The following is a 24,751-nucleotide window of genomic DNA, read 5'->3' as shown; positions in this document are numbered from 1 at the left end:
TGGATTACCATGCAGAGTCAGCACCCACCATGGCAAAGTTATCAGTTTTAGAAAACCAACACCATGAGCAAACCTGTTCCAAGGAAACCTGATGCTGGAAACTTCCAGTGAATTCTGTGGTGTCGGCAGTTACGTGACATCCCACAATCTGGACCAAGAAAACTTAGAGAACAGCATGCCTTTCAGGAGATTGCAATGACTGATCTTAAACTAAACATGGGAGCCTGAAAGACTATGGTTCTATTTCTGCTGTTTGGGTTTTTATATGTCCTTCATATCCTTTCTTATTTGCCCTTTGGTTAATGTAGTTTCTTTGGTAACAGCTGCTGTACTACACACAGAGGAACAGCTACCTCGAGATCTTAAATTCTACTGGATTTTGCAAACTTGATGTACAATTTCCCGATTAGCATTGATAGCAATGCTTCCAAGTGACAATTAGTAGAAAATGATGAGGTCAGTTCTCCTGACAGTGAGGTCCTGTGTGCACTGGGGCAATGTGGGGCACTGAAAAAGTGGATGTCCCTGTCTTTGATGTGACTCAGGCTGCATCCAGTCACTCTTCCTTTCCTTTCTGTCTAGAAATTCCCAACAGAAAAGTTACAACCCAAATAAATAAAGCTGTTGCTTGATGACTGAAGGTATTTCCATTACTTGAGAAGAAGGGAAGATATTCTAGCCCTTCCTTATTAGCATCTTAGGAGGCATTGGTGAAGCGACACCTGAGAAGATACAAGCAAGAACACACCCGAAGGACAATCAATTCCCAGTGACTGTTTGTTCCCAGGCCCATGCACAGAGCCTCTCTGAAGACCCTGAGGAGCCCAAGGCAGAGAATGCCAAGCAGTGGTGAGGCGTGAAGGCTTCGGCCGATGTCTAGGGAGCCCACTGGGCCAGTTCCTTAGGGAGGGAAGCCTAAAGACAGGAGAGGGGAAAGCCTGGCTTCACCTAGGATTTGATCTGCAAAGAAAGTTGTCTCTGGGTGGCATCCTTTGCCACTATCACTTTGCAGGGTGAGCAAGCCATGTTCTGAATCCACAGTACAATTCCACCTGGGAAGTAGCAGGAGCAGACCCACAAAGCGGCCTGTGAGCAATCAGACTGAGGCAGTCACTCTGTCAGAGCCCACATGGTGTGGACAGGGAGGCCTGGCCAACACTGCAGCCAGTTCTTCAGACAGTGGCCACGGTGTCTCACCAAAGGACAGAACTCAGGTCACACCCAATGAAGGGCCTCGGGTCTGTCTGTTTCACACCTTTCCAGCCAAATTCATAAACAGCAAAGCTAGAAAAAGCTAACAAGAGTGTGTTCATGTCCCACCACTGCTGGACCTTTTTTTATCTTTTGATAAACTATTGCACAAAATTCCCTCCTACATTTTCTTTCTGTTGCTTCGGGAAATTTGAACAAAATACTTTTCAGGTAACATACACAAGTATTTATTATAAAACATTTAAATTTTTACATTTTAAAGCACTCTCTGGCCCAGAAAGTATTCTGTCCTGAGGACTTGTTGCATCTTAGAATGGAAGGCTGTGTTTTGGCGGGTTTTATTTATGGACATAGGAAAAAACGAGTCACTGAAACTGGTCAAATAGACTGCCTCCACATTTTACCAAAAAAAAAAAAAGAAAAAAAATTGCTCTGGGCTTGCATCCAGTGTGGAAAAGTTTTAAAAACGTCTCTGAATAGACTCTTTCAGGAAGTTGTGGGTGATGGTGAAGGATGGTATAAAGAGAAGACTGTGGCACCCTAACTTTGGCTTTGATGAATATTTTCTTATTCAAAAACTAGAGTGACCAACAGACTTCGGGGACCAGTCTTTCATTAGATCATGAAACGACGAGAGACAGCTGACATTCATGCCCCCTTGGCCGGCCTCGGCTTATTGACTGAAGCAATGAATGCGGAGTGCTCTCCAGCTGTCTAAGCATCCTCCTTTAGGGCATCTGATCCTTAAGTGGTCCCTGAAGAATTGGGAGAGCATACCTGATAGCCATCAGCATGCTGTAACCATCATTGAGGGGTTTCCTTCTTGCACTGTTCATAAAACCGTGCTAGACGATAGACCTGGTTTTCACATAAACTGTTATCACTTTCCTTTTCTCCAGGCGAAGTTTATCGCATTTAGGTCCATCCTGGAAGACTATCCTTGAACTAAGACTAAGATGTCAGACAGTTCAACTTCTCTGAACGAGAAGAGTGTAGAGACACTCCAAGGATCTTTAAATTCACCCTAAAGGGTGAATCAGATTTGTTTAAGCAACTTGTTCAAAAGTAAGTGGCCCTGGATGACAGCTTGATATTTAAAAACAGCCTTGAAAATAAGACACATGGTCCTTCGAAACTCCTAGTTCCTCTGAGTCACGCATCCTGCTACCTGGTGACTCACATACAAACAGTATGCAGATGTTCTCTGAACCCACCTTTCAAAGATCCTTATTGAGAAAAAGCTCTTCATCATATTCACCAAATTCCTTACATATTCTGAAAGTTTGTGGAATAATTCTTTTTCTGGTCCTACAGGTCTCTGAGGCAACATGGGACTCCATGTAGGATTCTCTTTTAATTTGACATTATTTTGCATAATCATTGCCTAGATAGAAGTCTATCAGCTTTTGACTTTTCAGCCAAAAGCTAATAGACTTTCTTCTGTTTTTTCTTTTAAGTATATTATTTCCTGCCTCTTCAACATGAGTGAATACATGAGGATACAATACTCTTTCAAACCACAGCTATTAGAATCAGATAAAAGTTGCAAGAGAATGATCATTTTCCACCAGTGAGCTACTTAGTATTGTTTCAGAGTTAACTTTCTTGTAACTAGGAAAATGTAAGTTATTTTTCATCTTTTTTAAAAAACTCGTGATTAAAAAAAAATAATAATAAAGAAAAATAAAAACTCGTGATTAAAAAGATGGTATTATCTCTTGAGGGCCTTCTTTGAAGAGTGTGAGATTCCTAAGGATCTCAGTTAGTTAGCTGGTCACCAGAAAAGGAAAGAGAAGCCTTCGTAACTAGCTGACTTTTCTGAAGTTTCATTTTACACTGCAAGAGCTGCAAGTTTCAGTGTCCCTCAGCTGAAGAGACAGAGTGGGTGTAATTAAAGGAGGAGAGCAAGAGAGATGAAACGGCTGGCATGTGTTAGCCACCTTTAAGAGCTCCCAAACTACCTGGTATTCCAAAGAATCATGACGTACATGATCATCCCTAAGGGTTTAATCATTCCTTCTGGGAGAGAAGCCACAGCAGAAACCAGAGAGTGCGCTAGTATCCCACAAAGGAGTATCTGTTCAGCACCCTGAAGAGAAAAAAAAAAAAAATCACACTACCCCTAAATCTAAACTGTGTAAGGTCGTCTTCCAATGAACTAGAAAACTAGTTCTTTTAACATATATTCCTGGCCTCATTCCAGTTACTATATGACCTTGCAGAAACCTCTTTTGAAGTTTTCTGTGTCTATAAAACCTGGATAATAGTACTATCTGTCCCAGATGGTTGGATTATATGAATTAATTAGTTCAAGCTGGAATGATCTTTGATAATGTTAAAGTGCTGAATATTGTTGTTAGAGGTGCAGGTGGGGACAATGTTATGAAGCACATCTATAATTAGAAAGGCCTAGAAACTGCAAACGGTGCCAGCACCCAAGGAGGGAAGCTAAAAAGACAATACCCGGTGTCATTTTCTCCCTGAGACCAAGTTGGCATGACCAAATGCCTAATTTGCTCTTTTATCCTCTTGAAAAGGTGGCAGCTTGTCATGAACTTGCCCACCACAGAGTGTAGTTTTTACTGAGTGCACAGGCTTTAGAAAGCAGTGTTCTAAAGGAAGCGCTGATATTCATTAGAACACGAGGTACAGTCTTGGGATTACAATACTTGTTAATTCATCTGAATCCAGGGAGTAACAAAGTCCTTCCCCAGAAAGACCTGTCTTCTGCAAAATGCAGTAAACTTCTTCATCTGAATCTGAAAAAAGGAACAGATCTAAACCTTGTTTGAGAGAAGATAAGCTTTCTTTCTTTTCCAAACAAACAAAACCACATAAAATATAGCCAAGTGTTATGTGGAACCCAAATACAGAGACTAGATTAAAAAAAAACAAAAAACCCCCCCAGCTGTCTTGAATGAAAAATGAAAGACGAAAACTTCCTGTTCCCTGAAGTGACCCCTGAAGTGACCCCGAGGCACACTGTCAAAATCAAAGACCCTCCCCCACCCCAGCCCTCTGTAGAGACCACTGGATCAGATAATCTGTAAACCAGGTTTCATTCTCTCACTTTTTAGTATTTTAAATTCTATTAATATTAAGAACCTGGACTGCGGAGCCTTTAAAGAAGCTACAACTTACTCAGAGGCATAACTCATTTTATCTACACCCTGTCTGGAGAACCTCTATCTACTCACACCTTCAACTCTAGGTGAAGGTCACACAAGACTCTAGTTCACCATTACCACATTCCTTTTTTTTTTTTTTAATTTTAATTTTGATTGTTTTGCCAATTATCTTTTAAAAAATATATTATCTATTTTTTTATTTTTGGCCATGCAGTGGAGCATGCAGGATCTTAGTTCCCTGATCAGGGATCAGGTCTGTGTCCTCTGCATTGGGAGTGCAGAGTATTAACCACTAGACAGCCAGGGAAATTTCCACATTCCTTTTTTATCTTCCTCTTCTTCACTAGCATCACCACTGTTACCATAGTAAATATTTATGGAGCACTTGGTATGTGCCCAGCATAGATTAACATCATTTAATCCTCACAACACTACTATAGGGTAGCTATACTGTTATTAATACTTGAGACGAGAACACTCAGCACAGAGATGTAATTTGTCATAGAAAAAAAGCAAAGATAAAATTTAAACTCCAGACAGTCACATTGCAATCTTTTGGGACACAGCTTAACATTAAAACCATCTTGATTATCACTTGGAGTAGACTAACTGCCTGTGTGTTGACTTGTCTTTCTTCCCGATTAATTTCATGCTGGCTGAACCATAGATTATGGGCTGTATGGAGGGATCTTAATTTTATGATTTACATCCTTGTTGAAACTATAGATCTTGGGCAAACTTGTAAAGTTGGTACTTTCAGGAACACCTCCCTACCATTTTTCTTAAAAGTACCATTCGTCTTCTGGTGGAAAACTCATCTACAATGATGTCAGGTATTCAGTATTCTTGCATTTTATTTATACTTTGCTTTATTTAAAAAACAAAACAAAACAACTCTTGGCCATAATGCAATCACTTGATGTAAATTAAAAGATATTTTCAAGTTTAGGATGGAGAGGGAGATAGGAGGGAGGTTCAAAAGGGAGAGGATATATGTATACCTATGGCTGATTCATGTTAAGGTTTGACAGAAAACAACAAAATTCTGTAAAGCAATTATCCTTCAATAAAAAAATTAATAAAATTTTTAAAAAGTGGTAAAGTCTAGCAAATAACTCTCTAATGGTAAATTTTTTGAGGAATTGGTTTTAGACTGGGGTATTTCTTGGGTTTTGACTTCAGGTAGTATAGCAGTAGTGAAGTTGTTTAGTCATGACCAACTCTTTGCGACCCCATGGACTATAGCCTACCAGGCTCCTCTGTTCATGGGATTTTCCAGGCAAGAATACTGGAGTGGGTTGCCATTTCCTTCTCCAGGGGATCTTCCCAACCCAGGGATCGAACCCAGGTCTCCCGCACTGTAGGGAGGCACTTTTACCGCCTGACTTCAGGTAAACTAGTCCAATTTCCCTCTCTCACATCTAAACTCAAATGACCTATCTTTTCTAACTGCTTTTATTTCCACCCTCTGGCTATTCTCCCAGACTAGTCCATCGAAATGGGCTTAAGGACACTTAAGTTTAAATAACATTATCACTAAACCCAAAGGTTTTTCATTAGAACTCTTTCTCTTCCATCTTTTTATGGCATTAAAATTGTTTTTCATTCCCTCTGCATTGAAAAATTATTACACTGAGATTTATGTAACATGATACTTGTTTAGCTCCCCTCCCACTTGTCTATAAAATCATTTTTCTCTTCTTTAAAAGCTTTTCTTCTTTTGATCTCCTAATTGCATGTGGTCTTCATGCTATTACTTGAGCAAATAATATCCATATTTAAAACTGCCACTGGTGCCTCATTATTTATACTTTCTCAAAGTATGATCTATGGAACACTGTTCCCTCAAGACTGCATTAAAAAAAAAAAAAAGCTCAGTAATCTATTGAATAGACTCACAAAAAGAACAGACTTGTGGTTGCCAAAGGGAAGGGTGGGGTGGGGGAAGGATGTGGGAGTTTAGGATTAGAAGATGCAAACTCATATATAGAATGGATAAACAACAAGGTCCTACTATATGGTACAGGAAACTATATTCAATACTCTTTGATAAACCATCATGGAAAAGAATATGAAAAAGAATGTATCTATATGCATAACTTTTAATCACTTTGCTGCAAGGAAGAAATTAACTCAACATTGTAAATCAACTATAATAAAATAAGTTTTAAAAAGTTCAGGAACCATTGCAGATACTTCTCTTGCCTGTACATTCTAGCAACTCTAAAATTAAACAATCTCCCTTATGATCTTACTTCCAGATAGAATAATTACATGACACAGTTCTGGCCAATAAGGCATAAATTGAAGTCTATTTATGCTTTATTAAGCCAAATAAGAAGATAAATAAATCCTCCCTTCTTCCTGCTTTCAACAGGGACTCAAAGCAGAAACTGTAGTAGAAAACCTGAGGTTCTGAAGGAAGGGCAAAGTGAGTGGCAGAGATATCAGCTTCCACACTGCAGAGCACTGAACCAAGGCCAGCAACCTCCTACCTCCTGAGTTCTTGTTACAAAAGAGGGACACGTCCCCGTTTGTCTGGACTTCCATAATCAAGCGATTAACATCTTGTAGCTGAACACACTCCTGCTGCTGCTGCTGCTAAGTCGCTTCAGTCGTGTCTGACTCTGTGCAACCCCATAGATGGCAGCCCACCGGGCTCCGCCGTCCCTGGGATTCTCCAGGCAAGAACACTGGAGTGGGTTGCCATTTCCTTCTCCAATGCATGAAAGTGAAAAGTGAAAGTGAAGTTGCTCAGTCATGTCCGACCCTTAGCAACCACATTGACTGCAGCCTACCAGGCTCCTCCCTCCATGGGATTTCCCAGACAAGAGTACTGGAGTGGGTTGCCATTGCCTTCTCCAGAACACACTCCTAACTAGATCTAAAAATGCAAAAGTGGTTTCCCCTGCTTATGTGCAGGGAATACGTTCAAAGACCCTTGTAGGTGCCTAAAACTGTGGATAATACTGAACTCTATGTATGTTTTTTCCTATACGTACATATCAATGATTAAGTTTAATTTATAAATGAGGAATAGTAGGAAATTAATAACAACATTCGTTGGATCATAGAGATCATAGAGAAAGCAAAGGAATTCCAGAAAAACATCTACTTCTGCTAAGTTGACTATGCTAAAACCTATGTATGGATCACAACAAACTGTGGAAAATTCTTAAAGAGATGGGAATACCAGACCACCTTACCTGTCTCCTGAGAAACTTGTATGCAGGTCAAGAAGCAATAGTTAAAACCGGACATGGAAAAACGGATTGGTTCCAAATTGGGAAAGGGGTACTTCAAAGCTATATATTGTCACCCTGCTTATTTAACTTCTGTGCAGAGTACATCATGCACAATGCCAGGCTGGATGAATCACAGGCTGGAATCAAGATTGCCGGGAGAAATATCAACAACCTCAGATATACAGATGATACCACTCTAATGGCAGAAAGCAAAGAGGAACTAAAGAGCCTCTTGATGAGGGTCAAAGAGGTGAGTGAAAAAGCTGGCTTAAAACTCAACATTCAAAAATTAAGATCATGGCAACCAGTCCCATCGCTTCATGGCAAATAGAAGGGAAAAAAGTGGAAACAGTGACAGATTTTATGTTCTTGGGCTCCAAAATCACTGCAGATGGTGACTGCAACTATGAAATTAAGACATTTGCTCCTTGGCAGGAAAGCTACGACAAATCTAGACAAAGTATTAAAAAGCAGAGATATCACTTTGCTGACAAAGATCAGCATAGATCACAGCTATGGTTTTTCCAGTAGTCATATATAGATGTGAGAGTTGGACCATAGAGAAGGCTGAGCACCACAGAATTGACGCCTTCAAGTTGTGGTGCTGGAGAAGACTCTTGAAGAGTCCTTTGGACTGCAAGGAGATCAAACCAGTCAATTCTAAAGGAAATCAACCCTAAATATTCACTGGAAGGATTGTCACTGAAGCTGAAGCTCCAATAGTTCGGCCACTTGATGCAGAGTCGACTCATTGGAAAAGACCCTGATGTTGGGAAAGATTGAGGGTGGGAGGAGAAAGGGATGACAGAGGTTGAGATGGTTGTATAGTATCACTGATTTAATGAACATGAGTTTGAGCAAACTCTGGGAGATAGTGAAAGACAGGGAAGCCTGGTGTCCTGCAATCCATGGTGTCGCAAAGTGTCATATATGAGTGACTAAACATCAGCAAACAATAAAATAATAATACACTAATAAATGTTATGTGAGCATGGTTTCTTTTTTCTCCCTCTCCCCGCAAATATTTGACTGTATAAATTTAGTGCCTTTTTCATTTTAACTAAGCACCTACCACACTCTGTGGCTGTGACTTTTGCAGTTTGAGGTGCAATAGCAAAACTAGCATAAATTTCTTTTTCCTTGTTCACAATTTCACAGACAGGAGACGGGGTCTTACCGTAGACTTTAGCAGCTCTAGCATAGGACTTCTTTTCTTTTCTCATTGAGAATTTTCACCTTTCAGTTAAAGGAAGCACTTTCCAACTCTTCTTTGGCAAATCCGAATTGCAAGCATCACTACCCTTGCACTTAGGGTGTCATTATGAAGTAAAGGAAGGGTCACTTGAACAAAAGCATCGCGATACCCAGTTGATCTGATACTGAGGTGGCTACTAAGTAACAGGTAAGAGACTCCAGACAAAGGGAAGATTTACGTCCTGCAAGGGACAGAGTAGATCGGCGCGAGATTTCATCACGTTACTCAGAAGTTGTATAATTTATCAATAACACATAGCTTACTTCTGAAATTTTCTGTTTTAAATTTTCATACCATGATTGACTGTGGGTAACTGAAACCCTGGAAAGGGAAACCACAGGTAAGAGGAGGACGACTGTATGTTCCTATTGGAACTTCAGCATGCACCTAAGAGGGTTACAGGACTTGAGAAATACTCAAGAGAAGAAATCTGTTGAATTTTGTTTACTATCATCTCCTAAATACATCTGATGGAGCCCTTTTCTTCTTATATTAACTATTACTATCCCACAGAACTATCGTTCCCTGTTTTGTTGTTTAGCCGCTAAGTCGTGTCCGACTCTCTTGCGGCCCCATGGACTATAGCCCTCTTGGCTCTTCTGTCCACGGGATTTCCAAGGCAAGAATACTGGAGTGGGTTGCCATTTCCTACTTCAGGGGATCTTTCCAACTCAGGAATTGAACCCAAATCTCCTGCTTTGGCAGGCAGATTTTTTGCCCCTGAGCCACCAGGGAAGCCCATGGTTCTGTACATCCTTATGGTTCAAAGTGTGATCCCTAGACCAGATTCCTCAATATTCATCACCTGGAAACTTGTTAAATTCACATCTTAGGCCCCACCCCAGAATCACTTTAACAAGATGCCCCTGGCTGGTATGACATTAAAGTTTGAGAAGCACTGCTTTGGGGAACACCGTTTAGAGGAGAAAGTACGACTAACTTTAACATCTTTACGTGACTCATTATTTCAAGACATCTATTGTTATTGTCCCCAAATGCCTATTTCACTAATAATCACACCTATTTCTTTCTGACTGCTTTGTGCAAGGCACTATTCTAAGTACTTATGTAATCCTCAATCCAATCCAAAGAGGCAGGCACTGTTATAATCTTCATTTTATAGATGAGATTATTGAGGCTCAGAGAAATTAAGTAGCCTATTCAAGGTCACACAGGTACTAGGCGGCAGAATCCTTGGTTTAAGGAATTAGGATCACCAAATATACTCTCCATGTTTCCATGCACTTTCTTGCTTTGTATACTTTACACAAGGATTTCTTTCTTCCTACAATGATCTCCCACACACACACCTAGTGAAAAGATCTCAGGGACTTCCCTGGTGGTCCAGTGGTTAAGAATCTGCCTTTTAATGCAGGAGACTCGGATTTGATCCCTAGTTGAGGAACGAAGACTCCGCATGCCCAGGGGCGACAAGGCCCATGCACTGCAACTACTGAGCCTGTGCTCTAGAGCCCACACCACAGTGAGGATCCCTCATGCCACAGCGAAGACCCAACACAGTGAAAGAAATGAGTACATTTAAAAAAAACAAAAAAGCTCTCAGTTTAAAAAGTTCATTCCTCCAGGAAACTTCTCTGGCCCCTCTCCTCCAAACCAGGTCAGGTTCCCTACTATACATCTCCCAGGAACACGTTTTTCCTTCTTACTTATCAGCTTTTGGAATTATTTACATTTCTGTGATTGTATGGTTAGTGTATAGCAGTAGAAGTGTTAGTCGCTCAGTCATGTCCAACTCTTTGTGACCCCATGAACTATAGCCCGCCAAACTCCTCTGCCCATGGGATTCTCCAGGCAAGAATACTGGAGTGGATCGCCATTCCCTTCTCCAGAGGATCTTCCTGACCTAGGGATCGAACTCAGGTCTCCTGCACTGCAGGCAGCTTCTTTACCATCTGAGGTACAGGAAGATCTATGGTTAGTGTATATCTTTAGCTAAAAAACTGAGCTTCCTGTGGACTTGAAGTGTGTCCTCTGTGTCTGACACAGGCCGGCAGAAGCTGTAGCCTGGATGCAAAATATTTGATTTTATATCAGAAGACTTGGATTTGAGTTCTTGTTCCCCTACTTATTAGTTTTCTAAGTGTTAAGCAGTCAAACCATCTTAGATCCATAAATTATCAGCTCTGTTAAGTGGGGATAATAACTCCTGGGCTTCCCTGGTGGCTCAGTGGTCTGCCTGCCAATGCAAGAGATATGGGCTTGAGCCCTGGGTTGGGAAGATCCCCTGTAGAAGGGAATGGCAACCCACTCCAGTATTCTTGCCTGGGTAACCCTATGGACAGAGGAGCCTGGTGGGCTACAGCCCATAGGGTCACAAAAGAGTTGGATATGACTTAGCAACTAAACAACAAAAACAATAATGCCTTACAAGATTGATAAAATAATTAAAGTGAAGATTCTGAAAGAAGTGTATAGTCTACTTAAACATCTGAAAAATATTTGTTTGCTCCATAGTGTTTGCTCCATAGTGATTAAGATCCTGGGTTGTATTTAAAGTTCTAATGTGCAGTCAGACACCTGAGTTCATTTGCTAACTCATAATATTTACCATCCAGGCAGCTGATTTGGCCATCCATCATTTGCTAAATTTTTTTTCATGTATTTTTTAAACTGAATTCATATGTAATTTATTATATATCTATGCTGTGTTGTCTCCCAAGTCATGTATATACTGTATGATTTTATATTTTGCTCATTATCTCTTATCAGAGCCCTTTGCACATAGCAATTCAACAGATATTAATATAATCTACATTTATTTGGTGAGTATCACATATTTGCTGTATGGAAAGTACCTTAAGTAAGAAAAGGAAGAATGAAAAGTAGTGCACATAATAATTGCCATCATCATACATGTGAATGTTCAGATCTGCTACATTTTTCAAATCACTTAAACCAAGATAAACTGCAGAAATGAAACCCCAGCAGGGACAATTAAACAATATTTGGAATGAAATCATTTGGCCTAATTTTCATAACCACAGATTTCAAGGAATACCACCATCCATGCCAGGTGTGCCAGACAATCCCATTGTCTGTTTTAGCGGTGTAGGGACCCTTGTGGTATAAACCATTCAGGTTTGCAGAGTGACACCTAGTGGGAGGAAAAATAAACACAAAGCAATCAGACTAGAAAAATATCCTTTGAAACCCTTATTTTGTGAGCAAATGGCCGAAAACATTTTAACTATGAATTCGGCCATTTTTTTCTTTTTCTTTTTTTGGCTATCCCTTGTGGCTTATGGGGTTTTAATTCCCCAACCAGGGACTGAACCCACGCCCTTGGGAGTGATTGCACAGAGTCCTAACCACTGGACCACCAGGGAGTTCCCTGTGCCATTTTCGGATAAGAGAATATTTAGCAGTTTCCAAAAGCCAAGAGATTTATACAACGTGAGTTTTCTAAACTGGTGGATTTTAGTACCATAACAACTCTCAGGACAAAACCCAGGCCACTTATATTCATTTATTTATATTTGGCTGCACCTGATCTTAGTTGCAACATGCAGAATCTTCAATTTTCATTGCAGCAATGCAAACTCTTAGTTGCAGCATGTGGGATCTAGTTCCCTGACCAGAGACCGAACCCAGGGCCCCCTGCATTGGGAGCACGAAGTTTTAGCCTCTGGACCACCAGGGAAGTCCCACTTATATTGTTAAAAAAAAGTAGCTCTGTTCTTAATAGACTTAAAATGAGAAAGAAAGGAGGGAAATGAGAGAGGGGGAGAGAGAGGGAGGGAGGCAGGAAGGAAGGAAGAAAGAAAAACAAGCAAACAAAAGCATGACCTGGTAAGCCTGAGCCTTAGCAGGAGTGGTATGGGTGTGGTGTGCTGCTCCATTTGCCAGCTTCCCTGTATAATTTACACTTAAAATGTTCATCCATCTGCTGCCAAGACTTTGCTTTCATAATTCCAATTCCCTTCCTCCCTCTCGAGTTACCAGTATATCAATTATTTTAACCTCAAAGGGGTAAAGAAACAAAACCAAAACCATGATTTAAAGTTTTCCAGTCATCAACTAATGATCATCTGCCTTAATTGCTGAGTTTATTATTTTTACCTATATTGTACCAACCGAGATACACTGGTTAGGTTATCATGAATTTTAAAATGTCCCCCTTCCTCTTTGGGATCTGTAAATTTTGCTCCTAATATGGCTAAACAAAGAGTAGGTGATAATTTTCTGGGTACTGTTATTAAATTAGTTACTATATATTTCTTTATTGCTACAACCAATGAGAAGATTTCAGACACTGGGACATAGAGCAACATTCAAAAGAATACTTCTGAAAATCTATGGAAAGTGCCTGAATTACTGAATCAAAGCAAGCATATAATTTACCCATCATTGTTGAGTGGTTGACCTGCCTCACTTACCAGCCCTCCTAATTCTTTCCTGCTAACTGTCCCCACAGTCCTCCTAATTTAAATTGATGTAACTAATCAAACCATGTATGCTAAATCTGCAAGTGTTAAGAGCCTTTTATGCTTTTAAAACTGCATGGAAATAACAGCAAAAGAGAAAATATTCTAGATTGAGCCTCCCCAATACATATTTTGACATATTTTATCTTCCTTCCTAGAGATATCCACTACATATATTTATATTTTTCTATTTAGTGTGTGATTTGAATCCTGTTAAAAGCTGACTCTGGTCAACATAGCAAACCTTAGCAATTCTAAGACCACTTTCCCCAGCATCTTTCAGGTTCCAGAACAGCCTGAACTTGAGACTAGGTTGGGAGATGGTTGGGGCTCCCTTGGTGAAGAAGTAGCCTTGTGCATACACATGAGATGCTACACTGGTAAAGAAGAGAAGACATCGACACTCAGTGATTGGTTTGCTATGATGAGAAGGAATGCCTAATAGGTGGGTAAAACTTAGAAATGCCAAGATTTTATGTAAATTGGAAGAACTATGGGACAGTAAAAAAATAAGGACAAAACAAGAATAAAGAGGAAGAGGATGATGGAGTTAAACCACAGCAGAAGCAGGCATGGAGGAAGTAGCACTGAACTGCTGGAAAAATTGACTTTCTCTTCAGCTTTTCTGACTTTATACCTGCACAATCGCCTCTGACTCCAAGGATAATGGAGTTTCCTTGGGTGGCTCCAGCAGCTGAATTGCCTTTCTTTGTCTTCCCTGAACTCCTATCTTTAAAGTCAAGTCAATCATTTATTATTCCACGTCGAACTGTGTGCCACTTACCATTTAATTGGGTAGGTACTTGGTTTTGATCTCCTGCTAATATTAACCATAGTGGTTGTTATTTCCATGTATTGAATTCTGCTATATTAAGGGGTGCTTGAGACTTTGTGAATTATAGACAAGTTTTATATAATGTTGATAATTCCTACATAATGCTAACTTAGAGAGAAAGGGGACGAAAAAGGAGAATAAAGAGAAGGTGATAAATATGGTTTTAAAGAGAACAAAAAAAACCACAAGGGAAAAAGATCATCACCACCTTCGATTTGTTAAGTAGGAAAGATAACTTTGGTTTTCTTTCCCCTCTCACTGCTGTGTATGTTCCACTTCCTTTACAAATGACCAAAATTTAAAGGGACTCAGACTTTGAAAAAAGCAAAATCCAGATAAAATAGTGTTTATACAACTACTTAGATTCAACTTGATATTCCACACTATATACAGCTAACTGTACCTCCATAGAATGTATGACTCTAAAATCAGCACATTGTAATAACTAAAGATGTTCATAAGGAGGATTCTCATGATTTTATGGAAAATAGACCTATGTCTGGTATACCTCCACTTAATAAAACAGAGGATTCTTTATGTCTTAAAAAGTATTTACGTAATGAAAAAAAAATTAAAATTTGGATTGTGGAATTTAAATGATTAGTCCTCAGTTACATGGAAAACTCAGCACTCCAGACATACTCACAAAGGATTCTGTAATGGAATGTTTAAGTGTCCAGCTATTTTGAGGTGACCCCTGTCTTCTAAAGACAAAAGGAGATGTTCACAGGCCATGTACTAAAGGCATGTGACACAGGCCATGTCACAGCCCATGGACAGCCTAACAGTTGAGCACAACTGCTGTGCAGACACAGTAGGCTTGCTGCTGCTGATGCTAAGTCATTGAGTATCAGGTTATTTTTAAGGAAGACTGAATTTTTCCATTCCCGCCTTAACTTTGTGATGACAAAAAAGGGTACTGTTTGGAAATCATCTTGGGTGAAGAATAGTGAAAGGAATGAGGAATACCTAGCCTAAAGAAGAGAAAATGTCGAGGAGCACAGTAAATATTTTCTTACCCAGCACCCAAACAGTTATGTTGAAAAAGAATACAGTTACTCTGTAACTACTGAGGGAAAAAACTGACACAGTAATAAGAAGAAAGATTTCAGGTTAATAAGAGAAAATGAAGAGAAGTTGATATAGTGGACTTCCCTGGTGGTCCAATGGTTAAAACTCTGTGCTTCCAATGCTGGGGGCCAGGGTTCAATCCCTGGTCAGGGAACTAAGATCCTACAGGCCCCACAGTGCAGCACCCCCAATATTTTTTTAATACACAAAAAAAGATTAAAAAAAGAAAAACTGATTTAGTACAATCAAAAATGGGATGAATTTGCCAACAAAGTAACATTGGAGTATTCAACCAGAAGGCGGAATTAGGTTTCAGGAATCTTAGAGGAAATTTATGCATTGAGAGGAACTTGGGTTGAATGATTTTTAAAAAGTCACAGTAAATGTAAAATAGTATTACACAGAAAATTTTACAATAACATGATAGGAGAAGGTGAAGAGCTACCTGGTTATTAGAATGTCGAAAATGCTCTATATTTGATAACTCACTCATAACTCCGTTTGCAAACCATCTTTATAAAAGCAGTAATTTGATTTTTCTCTATTTTTCTCTCTTTCAAGCTTGACTAAGGTACACAGTGAGCAAATCCTTAAAGCTACTTTATTATTGAAAGATTCTAATAAGGATGATTACTTAATAATACCAGTATAACAAAGCAGACCAACACTCCTGCATACGTTATAATTAATGCCCACCAGTCAGATATCATCAATGCCATTGCAACCGTGTTTATGAAACATCAAACCTGTTAAACCACCAGCCAGACTGATCCTCTTTCGCACAGTTCCCTTCGTAGTTGTCGTTATCTCTGTCCCATGTGCTGAATTTCATTCTTTGGTGACTGGCCCACCATTGCACTTCAGGATGAAAATTTCCAGTAAGGGAGTCTCCAGCGGTTCCAGAATATTCCCCAATATGCAAATCATAGGAATTCTAAAGAAAAAGGCGATTTCCATGATCAGTTGTTACTGTCGTGTATGTATGTTTGTGTGTTCAGTCACTCAGTAGTGTCCGACTCCTTGTGACCCCATGGACTGTAGCCCGCCCAGGGTTTCTCTATTACTACTTCAAAAACAGGCTTATTTAATAAACAAAAGATCAGGTTCTATTGCAGATTTTTGTTTCCCCTGACTTTGGGTTTTACACTGTATGTTTAACACATTAATTTGTGGTGATATTTATTTGAAAATGTTAGTACCTTTTCATCTCCAACTTTGAAATTTTTATATTGAGCATAACGGCTATTTTTCTCAAAATCTGCAAGGTTGATTTTTAACGTGTAGTCTCCTAAGAACGGGAAAAAAAAGAAATTGTAGGTTTTTTTTTTTTTTTTTAATGTATGAGATGACATTTACTTACTGGGGCTTAAAAACAGTTTGTGGCTCTATTTTACTTAGACCATTTCCTTCTACCATGAGTCAGTTTTTGAAGAATAAACAGTGACTCCATTGTATTTACAACATGTATGTTTTATTCTGTGTTTTACTTGGAAAAAGTTAGGAATGTAATATTAAAGGTAGAACATTTCTACTAGATCTATCATAGATAAGAGCCAGTATAATTCACTTGGCAAAGAACAACAGTAAGCAAGTCATTTTTCAGTACATAGATTAAAAAATGCTCAAGGCTGATGTACTGGGATGACCCTGAGGGGTGGGGTGGGGAGGGAGGTGGGAGGGGGGTTCAGGATGGGGAACACATGTACACCCGTGGCTGATTCATGTCAATGTACGGCCAAAAACCACTACAATATTGTAAAGTAATTAGCCTCCAATTAAAATTAATTAATTAAAAAAAAAGAAATCTAACAGTGAATAGACAGAAGTTTTAAGAAGTTTAAAAGTTGACTTTTTTTTCTTACTTTTGGTAAGGATGTTGATCTTCAACATTAAATAAGGACTGAAATAGTTGATACCATCAAGTAATCAGCTTTTCTTCATTTGTCCCATCATTTGCAAATAACAAAGACTACTCTTTCAGAAACAGAACTATTGTCAGGAACAAAAAGTTATAAATCAAACTGACAATCAGATAATATATTTGTATTCAATCCTTCTACTTTGATCAATAAAATTTCACAATGACCAGTAAGATCAGGTTTGAATTTAGAGTCTTAGCCTCCTCCCAGTTCTAAGCTGGAACATAGCAGCAGGTCATGCAGATCTGGCCCACGGTCGGCCTGCTCTCTTGCCCCACCCCAATCTCCATCACACAGAGCAAAGGGCCTCGCCCTTTGGACATTCCAGACTGCACACCAAGCTCTGTTGACATCCAAAATAAAAGCTGTTTCTTCACTTCCCCTCAGCCTTAGGGGTGTACACACCAGATGTACAATTTTCGTATAGGGGGACAGATGAAGAAGAGGCATGAATAGGTCCTGGAGGCAAAGTCAAGGCTTCTTCAGTAGAGAATGCTGGACTCTATTGCCAGAGTGAGTCTAGGAGACTCTTATGGACATTCCAGACTGCACACCAAGCTCTGTTGACATCCAAAATAAAAGCTGTTTCTTCACTTCCCCTCAGCCTTAGGGGTGTACACACCAGATGTACAATTTTCGTATAGGGGGACAGATGAAGAAGAGGCATGAATAGGTCCTGGAGGCAAAGTCAAGGCTTCTTCAGTAGAGAATGCTGGACTCTATTGCCAGAGTGAGTCTAGGAGACTCTCTGACCCCACAGATTCCTTGACTCATGGAGCTCTCTAAAGTGGGATTTCAAGGAAGAGGCCACTTTAATCTGATCAATAGGTAGTAAATGTTATATGAGTTAAGACTGTGAAGTGGACAAGAGCAGAAATATAGGCTAAATCAATGCTCCTAAAAAGTACTTTGCATTATAGAAGAGGTTTAGACTTTTAGGTAACCATCTAAATATCTCTTTAGTCAATTAGTAAATAAATATTCAATTTTGGATCATTTCTAAATTAGCTTTATTACAAACAAGTCCAGCCAAAATTTATATAATGGGGATAAAGCTATTTTAAAGAGGCAACTCCTTAGCTTTCAGTTTAGTTCAGTTGCTCAGTTGTGTCCAACTCTTTGCGATCCCATGGACTGCAGCATGCCAGGCCTCCCTGTCCATCACCAACTCCCGGAGCTTGCTCAAACTCACACCCATTGAGTTGGTGATGCCATCCAACCATCTCATCCTCTGTTGTCCCCTTCTCCTCCTGCCCTCAATCTTTCCCAGCATCAGGGTCTTTTCAAAGGAGTCAGCTCTTCCCATCAGGTGGCCAAAGTATGGGAGCTTCAGCTTCAACATCAGTCCTTCCAATGAATATTCAGGACTGATCTCCTTTAGGATTGATTGGTTGGATCTCCTTGCTCTCCAAGGGACTCTCAAGAGTCTTCTCCAACACCACAGTTCAAAAGCATCAATTCTTCTGCGCTCAGCTTTATTTGTAGTCTAACTCTCACAACCATACATGACTACTGGAAAAAACCATAGCCTTAACAAGATGGACCTTTGTTGGCAAAGTAATGTCTCTGTTTTTTAATATGCTGTCTAGGTTGGTCATAACTTTCCTTCCAAGAAGTAAGTGTCTTTTAATTTCATGGCTGCAATCACCATCTACAGGGATTTTGGAGCCCCCCCCAAAATAAAGTCTGACACTGTTTCCACTGTTTCCCCATCTATTTGCCATGAAGTGATGGGACCAGATGCCATGATCTTAATTTTCTGAATGTTGAGTTTTAAGCCAACTTTTTCACTCTCCTCTTTCATTTTCATCAAGAGGCTCTTTAGTTCCTTTTCACTTTCTGCCATAAGGGTGGTGTCATTTGCATATCTGAGGTTACTGATATTTCTCCCAGCAATCTTGATTCCAGCTTGTGCTTCATCCAGCCCAGAATTTTGTATGATGTACTCTGCATATAAGTTAAATAAGCAGGGTGACAATATACAGCCTTGATGGACTCCTTTTCCTATTTGGAACAAGTCTGTTGTTCAATGTCCAATTCTAATTGTTGCTTCCTGACCTGCATACAGGTTTCTCAAGAGGCAGGTCAGGTGGCCTGGTATTCCCATCACTTGAAGAATTTTCCACAATTTATTGTGATCCACACAAAGGCTTTGGCATAGTCAATAAAGCAGAAATAGATGTTTTTCTGAAACTCTCTTGCTTTTTCGATGATCCAGCGGATGTTGGCAATTTGATCTCTGGTTCCTCTGCCTTTTCTAAAACCAGCTTGAACATCTGGAATTTCACAGTTCACGTATTGTTGAAGCCTGGCTTGGAAAATTTTGAGCATTACTTTACTAGCGGGTGAGATGAGTGCAAATGTGCAGTAGTTTGAGCATTCTTCGGCATTGCCTTTCTTTGGGACTGGAATGAAAACTGACCTTTTCCAGTCCTGTGGCCACTACTGAGTGGCCAAATTTGCTGGCATACTGAGTGCAGCACTTTCACCGCATCATCTTTTAGGATTTGAAATAGCTCAAGTGGAATTCCATCACCTCCACTGGCTTTGTTCGCAATGATGCTTCCTAAGGCCCACTCGACTTCACATTCCAGTATGTCTGGCTCTAGGTGAGTGATCACACCATGATTTTCTGGGTCATGAAGATCTTTTTTGTACAGTTCTGTGTATTCTTGCCACCTCTTCTTAACATCTTCTGCTTCTGTTAGGTCCATACCATTTCTGTCCTTTATTGAGCCCATCTTTGCGTGAAATGTTCCCTTGGTATCTCTAATTTTCTTGAAGAGATCTCTAGTCTTTCCCATTCTATTGTTTTCCTCTATTTCTTTGCACCGATCACTGAGGAAAGCTTTCTTATCTCTCCTTGCTATTCTTTGGAACTCTGCATTGAAATGCGTATATCTTTCCTTTTCTCCTTTGCTTTTTGCTTCTCTTCTTTTCACAGCTATTTGTAAGGCCTCCTCAGACAGCCATTTTACACTTTTGCATTTCTTTTTCTTGGGGATGGTTTTGATCCCTGTCTCCTTATAATGTCACGAACCTCCGTCCATAGTTCATCAGGCACTCTGACGAACTAGCTTTCGGTATTGACCATCTGATGATGTCCATGTGTAGAGCAGTCTGTTGTGTTGTTGGAAGAGTGTGTTTGCTGTGACCAGTGCGTTCTCTTGGCAAAACTCTATTAGCTTTTGCCCTGCTTCATTCTGTACTCCAAGGCCAAATTTGCCTGTTATTCCAGGTGTTTCTTGACTTCCTTAGCTTTAAATGCTCTCATAATTAAGAAATGCAGGGGGACTTCTCTGGCAGTCTAGTGGTTAAGACTCTGTGATTTCACTGAACAGGGCATGAGTTCTATCCCTGGTCTGGGCACTAAGGTCCCCTATGCTGCATGCACAGCCACATTATTTAGGGAAAAAGAAAAAAAAGGAAAGAAAAGAAATGTAGCAAGAAAGTCACTCTTTTTCCTTGGGGTGATGTTCCATGCAGTTGTGACACCTGGAACTGATAAATACATTTTTGCTACCATGAGAGTAGCCAGTCTGAATCACCAATGAAAATGTGAAGCAGATATGTTGTCAAAGTGCATCTGGATAAACAAATATCTAATAGTAATTTGAAAAAAAATTTTATTTTTATAATATTTAATTAATAATATTTGTTGTTGTTTAGTTGCTCAGTCATGTCTTACTCTTTGCCACCCCATGGACTGCAGCACACCAGGCTTCCCTGTCCTTCACTATTATTAATTAATAAGTTTTAATTCAGTATGTTTAGAAGGATCCAAGGGTTACTTCTTCGGGTTTTCATAGTTTCAATGAAAAACCAGATGCATATTAACACGTGAAAAAACAGAAATTGGTATGATGAATATTATATATCTATCATAAAACACAAGTAGGGTAAGAATTACTTTGAAATTTAAAAAACACTGATCATAAGAAGACTGTACACAGAAAGCTTTAGACTTCTAGGATTATCCATCCTCTCTAAGCTACTATTCTGTGGTGTTTCTAAGATCTCTATAATACAATGATACTATTATGAATGTAGACACACAAACCACTTTCCTTAACTTGTTTAGAATGAATAAACTTTGCTCTTACGTTTAGTGCATTGCCAGTGTGATTTAGCATGTTTTCTTGGGCAATACAATTGCTTTTTATGAAACCTTAAGAATCAGATTTGAGTGGAATTGACTACAATCTCAGGTAGAAAGTGAGGTAAGGAAGATAAAGGATTGGAACAAAAGAACATGGAAAAGAGAAGCTTAGAAAATATATTATTAAACTAGTGATACTTTAAACAAATGTCAAACTCTAAAAGACATCCATGAAAAAGCAGGTAGAGGGAATGATACAGATATCTGCAATTTACATGGAAATGTCAAAAAAGTGGATCAATGGATGGATAGATGGAAAATTACAGGATTAAAATGTTAATGTAAAATCTAGGTGGTAGGTTGAAATGTCTTCCAGTTTTGTTGTATCTTGGAAGCTTTTCAAATTAAGATTTGGAGGGCGATGGGAACAAGAACATTTATATTCTGTGGTATGTGATTCCAAAACCAGCCATGATTCCTCAATTCTTCAGCTTTCCCTTTGCAATGGGACTCTGTTAAGTCCTTCCATTAAGCCTGTTTCCTTTCTCCTTACATCTGAGCCGCTCCTGTGACTTGCTTTCACCAACAGAAGGCAGTGTAAGTGACTGTGTGCCATTGCTGAGTCTAGGTCTCAAGGAAGTTCTGTGCTTTCATTCTCTTTCTTGGAACTCTGCTTCTGCTTCAAGAACAAGTCCAGGCTAGCCAGCTGGAAGATGACGGGCCATGTGGAGTGAGCTGAACAGCCAGCCTCCCACTGATGAGGAAGTTGATCACCAGCTCATGAGTAAGCCCAGCAAGATCAGGAGAGCCCAGCCCTAATGAGCAAAACCACACAGCTGCCCTGCATATTTGTGAGAAATAATAAAGAGTTGTTTTAAATCACCAAATTCGTAAGTGGCTTGTTATACAGTATTACTGTGCCAATAGATAAGTGATACAAAATATATGTTTTGAGTCATACAAGTCATTTAAAAGAATGATTATGACAGTAGATTTCCTTCCCAGAAACAGAAAAAATATATGTGAGAAATATTTCTCCCACAACCTAGGTCTAAGCAGCCACCTTTTACAAAGGAGATTATTTCCCAAAAGGGATTATTGGCCATCTGCAAATCATAGTAGTTATTGAATTAGTTCTATTGTTTAGAATTTAGTGAAAAACAGTTGTGTTCCCTTTGTTGTATTTCCAGTGAATTTGGTATCAGGTAAACCTTACCTTGTCTGGTCAGTAAGTGAAGGTTTCTGTTACCCAACCAATATTCACCATTTTTTTGGACAAAATTTCCAAAACCATTTTCATAGTCACTCCAGTCTCTAAAAAATGAAAGTGAAAGCTGATTTTAGCAAAATCCAAATGGACCTTTGCAGTACCCAAGGTGCACACTTCTACCCCTACCCACAATATCTTCTTGATTAGCTAATGCACTTTATTTATTTAGAAAGAATGAAGTTCTAAAAAACACTTTGGGATATAATAAAGAGGCTTAACTTTTGTAAACCTCATATTTCCTACTCCAAATAAATCCTTATGTCATAATTAGCACACCTGTTAAAGTTTTCACTGCCATCAGATCGTCTCTGAATTACAGTCCATCCTCCTCCGTCAGACATGTCACAATAAACAGAGAATTCTGCTGGGCTCTGGAGAGGTTTGATTTTGTAAAATCCACTCTGCTTGTACCCGTCATTGAAAATCTCTGAACAATCTGTTTGGAAAACAAAGTAATGTAATATTTGTCATGTGTCTTTTTTTTTTTTTAAAGGGAGCCTCTGAATGAGATTACTCGATACTAATGGAGACAGATAATCACATGATGCAGATAATCAGCTGTTTAACACTGCACCTTGTACATCTTTCAGTGGCTACTAGGATGTTCTTTTTTTCCTAGATGATATAATTATCATCTGACTTCTTGATATGATCATGGAAAAAATAAAATGGTGAAATAGGTATATGGTTTCTCATTTCTGATTTTTTGGAAGAGTCTGAAATTATGTTTTAGTTAATTACAGTATATTTAAGTGAAAGTTATATCTTTATCAGACAGGACAGAGGAACCTTTTTCTCTCATGGCACTAAAATGAAAGTAGAAATATATAACACCAAACAAATAATTTAAAATGGATTATCTTGATTTACAGCATTATAAATTATTCTGAACATCTGGAAATGAACTCAAAATAGTAATCTTGTTAGATTCTTATAACCTCCCAGTCTCACCAGAGTTTTTACTCACCCACTGAAATTTCTAAGAGTCCATGCATTCTTAGATGTTTTGATAAAAACTGCAAGTTTCTATTATTTCGTCCCTGTAGTCTTCTCTGTGCTGGTATTTCTTTGACCACTGAAGCTACCAATTTGTCACCAAAAAGTAATATCTGTTTCTTAAATCACGTGAGGGTGGGATAAATAAATAACCATTGGTCTCATCTAGGCTGATCTGTGCTGAATTAGAGAACATGGTTGATATGTGTGTCCTAGGTCACTTCAGTCATGTCCAACTCTGTGGAATCCTATGGACTGTTGCCCACCAGGCTCCCCTGTCCATGGGATTCTTCAGGCAAGAATATTGGAGTGGGTTGCCATGCCCTCTTCCAGGGGATCTTCCTAACCCAGGGATCGAACTGGAATGTGCATTGCAGATGGATTGTTTACCACAACCCTCCTGCATTGCAGGTGGATTCTTTACCACTGAGCCACTGCGGAAGCCCATTCATCAGATATGAACTCAATATTGTTTAGATGCCCAGGCAGCTATGTTTTAGGGTAGTTGAATTAATGGCCACTGTAAGGAGATAGTTTCAAGGATACCCAATAACAGACTTTTGAATAAAAATACTATAACATCACTAACTTTCAAATTTTACCCTTATCATTTTGTTCATTTCCTCCCTTTTTAAAAAAATTTTCTACAGTTCTGTAACTATAAATGGTGACGGATGTTAACTGGACTTAGTGTAGTGATCATTTCACAATATATACAAACATCATATCATTATATTATATACCAGAAACTAATATAATGTTTTATGTTCAATTGTACCTAATAAAAAATTTCTTGCCCTAATTGACAATTCCATTCTTTTAGCATATTAAGTTCTTTGTTCGTTTTCATTGTTCTGATGCCAAATAGTCTATAATTTTGTTACAAATAAAATATATCCCACATTAAATAGATTGAACAGGCAATAGGAATCAGAGGAGAAATAAAAATAAAGAACCTTAGTCACTTTCTAAAACCATCATCAGGTTGAGACCCATCATATACCACTGCTTTGGTGAATGTCCATTTTTCTAACGAGTTAGGCCTTAATCATGTATCTATCTTTGAGATTCAGAAGCCCATGTGTTCTTTCCACATCCTGGATTATTTTTTTAAATCCTGTTTTGCAGTTAAACAAGAAGAAAAACAATGTGAAAATGATTATCTAAAATTAGTTCAAGGTTGTTCAAAAGCTTCCATCTTGTGGTCAAGTACATTGCACAGCATTTTTCATTAAAGTAAGCAAATTTTTTTTTCCATTTACTTTTTTTTAAATTG

At 39.0% G+C, this 24,751-nt stretch overlaps 1 protein-coding gene across 1 annotated transcript in view; it reads right to left on the bottom strand.

The window, feature by feature from the left end:
* Positions 1 to 11,659: 11,659 nt before the first annotated feature.
* Positions 11,660 to 24,751, bottom strand: part of FGL1 (fibrinogen like 1) — a 52,856-nt gene continuing 39,764 nt past the window's right edge. The window contains exons 4-8 of the mRNA XM_061134513.1: positions 22,756 to 22,915; positions 22,426 to 22,523; positions 16,391 to 16,479; positions 15,938 to 16,125; positions 11,660 to 11,955 (exon numbers count right to left, since the gene is read on the bottom strand). Of these exons, the coding sequence (XP_060990496.1) occupies positions 11,796 to 11,955; positions 15,938 to 16,125; positions 16,391 to 16,479; positions 22,426 to 22,523; positions 22,756 to 22,915 (695 nt within the window). The 3' untranslated portion in view covers positions 11,660 to 11,795. The remainder of the gene's footprint in view (positions 11,956 to 15,937; positions 16,126 to 16,390; positions 16,480 to 22,425; positions 22,524 to 22,755; positions 22,916 to 24,751) is intronic.

The sequence above is a fragment of the Dama dama genome, chromosome 32 (assembly GCF_033118175.1).
Source record: "Dama dama isolate Ldn47 chromosome 32, ASM3311817v1, whole genome shotgun sequence".
Taxonomy (NCBI): domain Eukaryota; kingdom Metazoa; phylum Chordata; class Mammalia; order Artiodactyla; family Cervidae; genus Dama; species Dama dama.
The sequence above is the reverse complement of the archived record's forward strand: the minus strand, read 5'-3'. Positions and strand labels throughout refer to the sequence as shown.